General features: G+C 35.5%; 1 protein-coding gene across 1 annotated transcript; it reads left to right on the top strand.

Moving 5' to 3' along the window:
- Positions 1-11,070: 11,070 nt before the first annotated feature.
- LOC106146771 (olfactory receptor 7D4-like) lies at positions 11,071-11,925 on the top strand. The gene has a single exon (XM_013505085.1). It carries the CDS (start codon positions 11,071-11,073, stop codon positions 11,923-11,925), a length of 855 nt encoding a protein of 284 aa, XP_013360539.1.
- Positions 11,926-12,155: the final 230 nt, after the last annotated feature.

Genomic DNA, 12,155 nt, shown 5'->3' with positions numbered 1-12,155 from the left:
GGCTCCCCATGTGCTGGGGGCTCACCCTCCGGGAGCCAGCAGGCAGGAAGCTAGCCAGCCAGAAGGCTGGCGCTCCCCACCCGCAGCTCCCTGTGCGCCAGAAGCCCTCCTTCCGGGGAACCACAAGGCCGGGAGTGAGATGAAATTACTTCTTATATTTCATGTTTCTTCAATAGTTGAGGTGACTTAGTATTGGTTTCTTTCTTACATGTTTGACAAAATTCAACAATGAAATCATGAGTTCCTTTTCTTTTCTTTTTTGGGAGAGATATTATTAAATTAGGTGTATCCTTACTTATTCTGTCCTTACAATTCTACTCAAAGTTGCAACTTCCTCACAATTTAAATGTACAGAAATTTACTTATTATTTTTATTTTATACAATTTGTTGTTATAGAACCTAGAAAAAATATCTTATAATCCTTTCTACGTCTCTGGTATAGCTGATAAGCTTTTTGATTTCTGATTTTCCTATTTTCAGTCTACTAACACTGTTCGTTACTCTAGACAACACTTTACCTATTCACAAAATGACCTTTTCCATCACTGATTTTGTCTTTTTTATTTATATTTCATTTTATTGCATTTGTATCTGTTGTTAACATTAATACTTCTTTATTCTCTTAATATTGGGGTCAGGTCATTCTTACTTTTTATAATTCTGTAAGGTATAATTTGGGGGTAATTATTTAGCAAATTATTTTAGGTTTAGATATGTCATTTTTACTATAAAATTATCATTTTGAACATAGTTACATTTGCAAACTTCTGGGTTATTTATTGAAATTAGAGTTCTTTCATTTTATGTTTATATTCACCATCTTTCACCTCAGTAACCTGAATACTTTGTCTTTGAAAATATCCTTTATTGCTCATAAGTTTTCCACCAGTTTTATTCATTCTATTCCCTCCTTTTTTCCCTAAATGTGTGTATTCATGTAATTTCTCCTCACTTCACCATCTGTTCAATCAGTTCTGCATTTGATGCTTGTTTTATTTTCCACTGTACATTTTAGATCCTTGAAGTCTTATTCATATGACAAATTTAATGAGTTTATAAATATAGAAGGCACATACTAAGTAATAAATAATAAAAAAGAATCAAGGAAAAGATTTTGAATATTTTTACCACAAAGAAATGATAATGTTTGAGAACAAGGATATTCTCACCCTGATTTGAACATTATGCAACATGTATGCACATCTAATTACTAAATATTAACATAAATATTTGCATTTTAAAGTATCAACTTAGAAAGAATTGGTCTTGCTTATTATTATCCCTGAAACTTGTTTTTGAAAATGCAGAATACACTAAAGTCTCCTAAAGAGAAGATGACACATATTTTTATCTTCTACTTCATAGAGTAAAGACCTTTGGAGATCACATCTCACCAAAACTTCCTCTGGTTCTGCACATAAAGCTGCATATTTAATGCTTGTCCTGTTGAGTTTCTGTCTTGCTCTTGCCCCATTGCTTTCTACCCACCTATTTTTCCCTTTGTAATGGGAATGTTTAACCGTGCCAGCATATGTTGGAAACATTTAACTTTCTTTTTCATTTTTACAGCCACTCATAACTTAGAGTGTGCCTCATGTCTCAGAGAAAACTTTGTTTTGGCCTTTTCAGCAATATTAGAACTATGAAGGCTAAAATGCACTAAATACATTTTTCATAATGAGACAGACATGAGTACTTTGGGGGCCAGGTGTGAAATGTTACGGTTCAGATCTAGAGTGTCCTCCAAGAAGCTCACATGTTCAGAGGTGGGGCTTTTGGAAGGTGGTCCGATTACGGGAGCACCATATTCAGCCGTGGATTAATGCACTGATGATGTCAGAGCTGAATATGTTGCAGGGAGTTGGGGCATGATCAGAACGGGTGGGTCACTGGAGATGTGACCAAGAAGCATATACAGTATTTTCCTCCCTGGCTCTTCCTTTCCTGCTCAGCTTCCTGAATGCCACAGATTGGGCACATTTTCCTTTGCCAGGGCCATCTGGTTCCTAACGTGGAGTCAGCTGTCCACAGATTAAAAACTTGAGCCAGAACAAAAGTAAAAACAAAGATCTCTTCTTCTTTCAATTGTAAGCATGTTGGGCAGTTTGTCCTACCAATAGGAAAGTGATTAAGACAGTACGGTAATGAGGGTTGAAATAATTATACATTTCAAAGTAGCTATCAGAGAGAACACTGAATGTTCTTAATTAAAATATGATAAATGTGACATATATATATGTATCAATTGCCCCATCTGATCGGCACCCATTATATATGTTTTGAAATATTACATCATACCACATCAATATGGAGTAACTCACATGTCCCTTAAAATTTTAAATATAAATTTTAAAAAGAATTTTTTGAGGAAATTTTTAATATAAATTTAAGAAATTTAACCCCTAATTTGAACCTTAACCATAATGTACTAAAAAGCAAACTAATAACATAGAAATTAATAGCTACAATCACAAAACTTATAAATAAAAGCAGAGGAATATCTTCATTACCCTGGATGAAGCAATGATAATAATTTTTAGATATGTCATCAAAAGCATGAGAAATAGCAGAAAAAATAGACAAATTTGATTTCATCAAATTAGAAACGTAATGCATGAAAAGATATTATGAACATAATGGAACATGTTATAGGAATGAAAGCACAGGAAAGAGCTGTGAAGTAATAGAGAGCAAAGAAATAAATTTACAAATTCATTTTTTGAATTTTTTTACAAAAAGCCAGGAAAACACAAAGTCTCTTGTAATTGATACTGTAAAATGTAGATATCTACATGCAGTAGAATGAAATTAGACTCACATCATATACTTAAAGCAAATATAAATGAACTAAAAACTTACACTTATAAACATAAGAGTACTAGAAGAAAGAAAGAAAACTTCAGAGAAATGGTTCTTTCATAAAAATCTAAACTCACAGACAACAAAAAAGTCCAGAAAGATGAGTCTTCCTGAAACCATATGTACATTAGAAGTTCACAAAATAAACCCTATCATAATGTGATATATTAAAATTCACTAACATAAAGAGTGAAAAGGCATCCATACTAAAAAAGAAGCAGTGTTCAGAGCAAGGAGACAACTATAGCATGGAGAACATATTTAAGCCATATGCAATACAAGAGATTAAATAATCAATTTATAACAAACTCAGACAACTCAGATGACTACACATAGCTAGATTATAAAATAGACAAAGCACCTGAATTCCATTTTTTAGAAGACGTAGAAATGGTCAAAAGGTATGAGAAAAAAATGTCCAAACTTGCTAATTATCAACGTAATGCAAATCAATGTCATAATAAAAATATCATGTTACCCGTTATAATGCATAATATCAAGAAATGATGGTGCTGGTGGGAATTTGGAGAAAAGAGAACTTAAATGCAGTTAGTGAGAATGTAAATTGGAGTTAATATGAAGGAAGGCATTGTGCTGCTTCCTCAAGTTTAACATTTTAACTACCATATGTTTCAGCAATTTCTCTGCTGCACGTGTATATGAAATATCTGAAATAAGAGTGTGTAGTTATGTGTCTATACCATTTCCATGCAAGTGTTATTCACAATAGCCAAGGCATGGAATCAAGTGAAGTCTTTATTATTGTATGTGAAGATAGACAAATGTGGGATATGTAATCAATGGAAAGCTACTCAGGCATGAAAACAAGCAGTCATGGCATTTGGAACAGTACTGGTGAGACTGTAAAACACTTCTTCGAGGATAAAAACTCCAGTCATAGAAAGGCAAACATCACATGAGTCTTCAAACGATTTAATAATATGAATGAGGACTGGCTTTCTCTATTAGAGAATTAAAAATGCTGAAACTACCAACCTTTTAAACAAGTGGCCTTGCTTTCCTTCCAACATTCACATATCTCCATCTGGTAATATAGGCTTGACAATTAATGTCCTGCAGAGCTAAATAACATGCAACAGAAAGAGAGACAGAGTGTATACGTGACTCCTTGCTGCTTGCTGACCTGTACTGTACGCGTGATGGAATGACGCAGACACTGGATTGGGCTTTCTGTCAGCAGCCGCCACCTGGCCCAGCATCTGTGCCAAACACAGGCCCTCAGACTGACCAGGGCCAAGAGACTATATAAAATGTGATGGTGGGTGGTATCACTCTGTGAAAAGAGCCACCTGCCTCAGTTGCCAAGGGTATGCTGTTTGCACCAAGGGGCAGCACAAGTCTGTTAGCCGAGGCCAAAGTAAAATTACTCAACAGCACTGGCATCTAGTGACTGTAATGGTGTTATTAACAATGGACACTGTTATAATTTTTAACTTTGTGTCCTATATCTCCTTATCCTTGTATTTTAAATATAATTTTGTTGTCATATCTTTATAATGAGGTCAGATTTTACACTTATTACAGTGCAACACTTACACTTTCTTTTTCTTCCAACTGTCTAAAATTAGAGCAAATACGGTGGCAATACAGTTGCTTTTGCTCTGAGTTATAATCACAGCCTTTTATTAGTAAACATTTGCAGTATATGCATTCTACAGTCCTCCTGGGGAGCATATACATGTCCATAATACAGTTTACTTCCTTTAGAAAAATCTCCTTCCCTATCTCCCTCCGTCCTCTAATTGTCCTCTCCCCATTTGCATTCTTATTGATATTATTAACATTAGTTCATGTTTGTGATACATGATATTTACATTCATTAAGGTTATTAGTTTCCTGTACATCACACATCTTTATTATACTTATTTTTTCTTCTGTTTTCCCTTCTTTTTCCCTTAGTCTCTCAGACTCCTTACTATTTGCAAGTGATTGATCATCCCCTTGTCTCCTTCTGTCTATGCTCTGTTGATCTCTTTGTACTTTTCTTCGCTCAAATGAGAGCTGCCATGTGGTATTTAAATCTTTGTGTGTCTGATTTACTTTATCCAACACTATATTTTCCATGTGCCTGAATTTTATATTACTTACTGGGTAGTGTTCTGGTTAGGAATTGCAGCTGTAAAATTGATTTCAGTTCAGTACACGTATTTGTAATGTTGTCTCTCAATTTTACACATTTTATTCTTCCATATTATTTTAAATAAAATGAAAAGAGGACAAACACTTAATGTAAAAATAGAAAACATAAAATGACTAGAAGAAAACACAGTAAAGGCTCCATGGAATTAATCTGTACAGGGATATTTTGGACATGACTTCAGAATCAGTGGCAACAAAGTGGAAACAGATCAATGAGATTTCAGCTAAATAAAAATTTCAGCACAACAATGCACAGTTCAATAGACTAGGAGACAATCTAAAGAATGTGTGGTCTTGGAAAACTGTACATCTCCTAAGGACTTAGTCAAACATATATGGAACTGAAACAATTTGATTGCTAGAAAGCAAATCACTTAATTTTTTAAAATGGAAGGTGATCCACTACACACTAATTTACAAGAGACATAAAAATTCCACACATTAAAAAATCATGACTATCAATCATTGTCAGGGTAATGAAAATTAAAGCCAATATGGCACATGGTTGCTACCAGAAGGCTGAAGAAAATAATTGATTAAGATGTGGACAAAGGATATCTTTATATACAATGTATGTGAACATATCAGTTTAACCAATACATATTACAATATAGAGCTCCTCAAAAAGTTAAAAGTAAAGCTACCACATCTGGGAGTGATTCTGCTACTATAGAGATGTCCAAAGGACATGAAACTAACATGTCAAAATTAGCATGCCCATGTGTGTTATACCACACTTCACAATAGCAAAGATGGAAAACTCACCTAAGATTCCATCTACAAATAAACAAGTAGTCAGAGAAAACATTGTGTATACACAATGCAACAGTATTCAGGCATAAAGAAAAGAAATCCTGTCTTAGACAATATAACATTTAGTGATGGAAAACCTTTTAGAGAAAGTGCCCAAACTGGAACCCAAATCCAATTATCTATTGCCAAATTCCACAACCTGAAATTTAGATATAACTTTAGTGAAAAACAACTTATATATTCATATCTTTTGTCTGAAAAGAGAAAAAATGACATGTTTCCCTATGTTTGCTACACTGGAGAAAAATATGGAAAGAATACTACTAAGAAATGGAAACAGGAAACAGAAGAACTCCTATACTACATGCCATCAGAAATATATGTAATTTAACAAAATGTTGATCACACAGAAACACAGAGGGATGGTAGTTGGTAGAGGCAAGGGCGATTGGGAGGTCCACACAGAGGAACTGTTGGTCAGAGGATATAAAACTCCAGTTAAATATGAGGAATATGTTCAAGAGATCTAATTTGCAGTAAATGATGACTCATTTTATTCTTGAAAACTTCTGAGTACATATTAAGCATTACAGCACAAAAATGATAACAATATGAAGTAACATACCCATTGATATTCTACATTTAAACATTTGCAATGTTTAATACTTCTAAATATATATATTTCACATAATAAAAACATACAATTTTATTTATCAATTTAAAAACAAGTGAATGTGAAAATACAGCCATTATGAAAAGCAGTAGGAAGTTGCACCAAAAAATTAAACTACAGTTAACACATAAACTAGCAAGCTCAAGATTCAGTGTGTCTCAAAAGGAAATGTATCAGTATGTTGAAAAATATCTATGCTATCATATTTGATGTATCACTATTGACAACAGCCAACATTTGAAATCAGTTTAAGTGTCCCTCAAGAGCTGAATGGATAAAGCAAGTATGGTGTGTATTGTGTGTCTATATATAAAAGGAAACACTGTCATTCAATACAACATGGACGAACCTGCAGGACATTATATTAAGTAAAAACAGCTAGACACAAAAATATCAGTAAAGCAGGACTTCAAACATATATGGAATCTTAAAGGACTTCAAACATATATGGAATCTTAAAGACTTGATCTCAGAGAAATAAAGAACAGATCAGTAATTAACAAATGCAGATTGGGAGAGTGGTTGAAGAGACATTGGCGAAAGAATACAAAATTTTATTCAGATTGGATGAAGAAGTTTAAGAAAAGTGTTTTATAGCATGTTGAATACAATTGTAGTCAATGATGCTATAGTGAATTCTTTAAAGAACCTGAGTGGATGTAAAGAGTTCTTAATTTTTTTTTTCTCTTTTACTTTGCTTATTTGTATTTTTTTATTTAAAAAATTTTTAAACTGACAACACAACAGTGAAAACAAAATCAAAACAACACAAAAACAACAAAAATGACACATGGCCTCAAGACAAAATGATAGGAATTTACAGTGGTTGCTATATTACGTACTGTTACCTTCAACGAAGTTGCTCAGTCCATTAGACATAAGACTGTAAGATTGATCAAACAATCAAAGATAGTAACAAGTAAAAAAAGTAAAAATAATTTTAAAAAAACTTTGGAAATGATGCTGAACTTCATCATACAAAATGGTAGGAGTTCAACAGTAGTTCTTATACTGCATATTGTTTTCAGATCAGTCATTCTAATTACCAAATTCAAGCATATAAAATTGGTCAAGAAAAAAGAAAATATTAAGCATTGACTGTTCCTCTCAATAAGCCACAGACACCAGCAAAGAGTTCTTAATTTTTTAAAAATGTGAGATATAATAGCTACATATACTTGAACTGTAAATTGAAAAATATGCACAAAAATTAAAAATTTAAAATAATTTTAACAGAAAAGATTACTGTCCTTTCATAACATTGTGGAGATGAAAATATAAACAAAATCTGCAAATTTTCCCAAGGGAGGCAAATCATAGAGAAATGGTGCTTGGGATTTTCTTGTTGTAGAAATTAAACTTCCTTAGGGGATACCATGTGACTTTTAGATCAAAGGAAAGAAAATATATGTTTTTCCTTGAAGGCAGTGAATTCATCTCCTTTATCTACCTTTTACATTGAAATAAAATTTACCAAAACTTTCCATCCTGTTGTATTCTTCCTACCTCGAGGGACTGCAATCATTTGGAGAGTGGAAAGGAGGAGCTCTGAGAATCCAACCCTCACCACAGTGGAAAATTTCAACACATCCCAGTGGCCCCTCACCGGTAATTCTCTGATTCAGTCTCCAAGAAAACTCAGGTGGCCTTCCTGGAGACAGACAGTGAGGAAGAGAGCTTCGCTGGCTTCTGTGTGAGAGACTTGGTGTGGCCCAGGGACAAAAGTGGAGAAAAGAGGAGGCAGTGTAGTCTTGGAGTTTTCACTCTGGAACGAGCATGGAAAGTCCCATATTACTTTAGCCTGAAGGTGAGTGTGTTCTACAGTGTTTTGAAGAAACTCATGTTCATTGAGATGTCTCTTATTTAGTCACTTTTCTGTTTCCTTTATAATCCAGAGTCTATAGCCCATTTCCAGTAAGAATTAACTTTTCAAGAGCCTATACCTCTTCGTTCCTTCCTGTAAATTGTACTTCAGTTAGGCTTTCTGCATTCAGTTAGTTACTGTTTATCTTCCTGCTGAAGTGCAATTACGGATGAGGTACCATCTACTTTTTCTTATATTTGATTGAATTTTCCTAATGTAGCTCCCAAGTAAGCTTGAAGATTTGAAAAGCTCTTGTAAATTTTACATAGTTGCTTTTACCACTTTACCCTAGTATCCACAGCATATGTGACATTGTTGTCATTTGCTGTGTTAAGTATTCCCATTTAATTCCCTTCTGTCTCTGTCTCTATCTCTTTCTCTCTCTCTGTTTCTCTGTCTCTCTCTCTTTCTCTCTCTTTCTCTCTCTGTCTCTATCTCTGTCTCTGTCTCTCTGCCTCTCTCTCTCCCCCTCCCTCTCTTTCCCTCCCTCTGTTTACCAAATGCTCTGGAAAGTATCCATAAGTAAAATTTCAGAAGAGCTACTTTTCTATGTTTATGAATTGGCCACAAGTATTCTCCTATTCCTTGGTTTGAAAAGATCTAGTCTTTATTAGATTATGAACAGGCCTTTGGCTTTCTTCATTTACAGAGAGGCTCTATCATGGTCATTAAACAAAGTTGTGTGTGTTACACTTTTTCAGACTTTATTATTATAGTTATTATTTATCATCACTCACTGATTTCCATGATGATTCAATTTTCAAACTTCCTTATATTTAACTGGCTTGCATTTCTATAGTTGGAATTAATTGTTCCATGAATATATCTTTTGGCTTTGTGGTGCTAGAAATGGAACCAAAGACTTTTCAGGCAGTCCACATTCCAGCTGTCAGAGGCACATGAACACATTTCATTTAATTTTGCCACTTCGTCTCTCCTCTATAGTCAAGAAGGTGAAAAACTGCAAGATTGTACATAATATTCTTGTCTTTTTGTCCCGATAGTGAATTTGCACTTAAACATTTCTTTTTCTTCATTGTCTATAGTATGAAAGGCACCGTGTAAATCCCAGAAAAGACATATGATGTAAAATGATTACATCAGATATAAAAATCAACATAAATTCACCAGTGTGGTAGGGAATTAAGAGAAAAGGAAGCTCTACTGGTCCTGACCCTCATCCTCTGCTCTGCCTTGCACTGGCTTCTCAGAGCCCCGCTTACACCAAGCTGTCACTTGATAGGAACACTGTGCATTTTGTTCTCTCAGCTGGGAACATTTCTTCTTTTCTTAATTCCTCTCATTAACAAAGACTTATTCTTCCTGTTTCATTCAGAATTTCCCTATTTTACAGAAGACTGACATTTACTTCCCAATAGTAAGTTGTTCCTCCTGGTCTTTTTCTGTCTCTGCCAATTCTTTATGCTGTAGGCAGTAATAACATTGATCCTATTCCAGCATGGCAGTTATTATTATTTTCAGTTCTTACATTTGTCTTTTAATATTTGTAGGTTTTTTGATATATGCACCTGGAATACTTCCAAGCATTCCATCAAACACATATTTTGTCAATGGTCTCTTCAGATTTGGAGAAAATACATACTCAAAATTATGCACAGAGGAGAACACACTCTCTCTCATGTCCTATGTTTGACTTTAATGTTGCTTTATTTTTTCCCTCCTATCTATCTAGTCCACACATATTTTCCTCCTCTTGGAAGAATTCACTAGACACGCAACCCCTGAAATAGGGCACCTTAAGGATCTTCATAAAACAGAAGTTCTACATGACAGTCAAATGAGGTAAACTGTCCATTGTCCACATGAGAATTAGGATGTGTTATGTTCATGTATCAACTCCCCATGATGAATGCAATCAGGTAGTGCAAATATGTACTCATAAGAATTAAAATATATTACACTAAAGGAGTCAGAATTGCTTTCTTTTTGTCTATCCCAGTTTAAGGAAGGCATTAATAAATAATAGCAGTGCAAAATTTTTTTTATATTAAGAACATAAATTCACATTTTGAAATGCCAGTTGCATTTTATGGGAGCCAAAGTAGAAAAATGCCATGAATCATAACTTTTTTTTTTGGTTTTTCTCCGGTACCAGGAACTGAACTCATGACCTTGTGGAATCATAACATTTCATTTTACACTTCAATTTAACATTTCAGCAAATACTTACCACACATAATTCAGGGGTGAGATTTGTAATTCATGGAATTGAAAAATATTCTCAAGCTCACACAAATGATAAACAGATGGACCAAAGCCTAGTCACAGAAGTCTGACTTAAAAGCACAGTTTTAATTTTCCTTCTTTCCCTTTCCCCTCCCCGCCTTACTGCCCTTCCCATTTGAACACTTTCTCCTTTCCAGTATCTATTATCTATTTTGGTCATTGTTTGTGCTTCTGGTTTCTCACACAGAGAAACCTATTTCAAAGCAGAAAAAATAAAAAAGAAGGGTTAGAGAAATTGTTCAGCAGTACAGCACTTGCTTAGCAAACACAAGGCCCTGGGTTCAATCTCCATTGATAGAGCAAATTAAAGTAAAGAAAACATCAAGAAGAACAAAAATTAAAATGGAATGGGAGCCACTTGGCTGAGTGAGTCACATTCACTGGCAGGATCCAACAGAGGGCGAAGGGCATCCATTCATGGGTGATGTAGTACAGTGGTACCTGTTCAAGGCTCCAGTTCACTGTTCTTTAAACATTGCATTTGTCTCCTATTCCACCAGTCACAGCAGACGCATGGAAAGAGAAAACAATTCATGTATAGCACAGTTCCTCCTCCTGGGCTTCTCAGATGATCCTGAGCTGCAACCCGCCCTCTTTGCACTCTTCTTGCCCATGTACATGGTGGCAGTGCTTGGGAACCTGCTCATCATCCTGGCCGTCAGCTCTGACTGCCACCTCCACACCCCCATGTACTTCTTCCTCTCCAACCTGTCCTTTGTGGACATCTGTTTCACCTCCACCATTGTCCCAAAGATGCTGGTCAACATCCAGACACAGAACAAGAACATCTCTTACATAGAGTGCCTCACTCAGGTGTATTTTTTTATGATCTTTGCTGGAATGGATAATTTCCTTCTGACTGTGATGGCCTATGACTGCTTTGTAGCCATCTGTCACCCCCTGAAATACCTGATCATCATGAATTCCCAGCTCTGTGGCTTCCTGGTCTTCATTTCTTGGTTTGTCATTTTCTGGGATGCCCTGCTACACCTTCTACTGATTTTGCCTCTAACCTTTAATACATGTACAGAAATTCCACATTTCTTTTGTGATCTGCCTCCATTGCTCCAAGTGGCCAGCTCTGATACCTACATCAATGACATTGTCTTGTATGTAACAACTGCCCTGCTGGGTGTGTTTCCTGTCACTGGGATCTTCTTCTCTTACTCTCAGATCGTCTCCTCTTTAATGAAGATGTCTTCTTCTGAAAGCAAGTCTAAGGCATTTTCCACCTGTGGGTCTCATCTGTGTATGGTCTCTTTGTACTACGGGACAAGCCTTGCAGAATACCTTAGCTTTACGTTCACTCATTCTTCCTGGGCAGGCATGCTTGCCTCTGTGATGTACACTGTGGTGACCCCATGCTGAACCCTTTCATCTACAGCCTGAGGAACAAGGATGTGAAGGGGGCCCTGGGCAGACTCCTCAGCAGAGCAATCTCTTTTCCTTGATGGACCACTGACCTTCAGACTTAAGGGAATTCTGTAGGTCTCTAAGACAAATATCTGGAATTTTAATAACCTGGCTCTTTGTCCTCAAAACCTACATGTCATTTTTCTCTTCTTGCACACTTACAAATGAAATTTGTATATATGACC

The sequence above is a fragment of the Chinchilla lanigera genome, unplaced genomic scaffold (genome assembly GCF_000276665.1).
Source record: "Chinchilla lanigera isolate Chin_1 unplaced genomic scaffold, ChiLan1.0 scaffold00094, whole genome shotgun sequence".
Taxonomy (NCBI): Eukaryota; Metazoa; Chordata; class Mammalia; order Rodentia; family Chinchillidae; genus Chinchilla; species Chinchilla lanigera.
Note: the sequence above shows the minus strand (reverse complement) of the source record. Positions and strands in the feature narration are given on the sequence as shown.

Excerpts from the sequence above, each read along its gene's own strand:
- LOC106146771 (XM_013505085.1), top strand. The coding sequence starts at position 11,071 with ATGGAAAGAGAAAACAATTCATGTATAGCACAGTTCCTCCTCCTGGGC.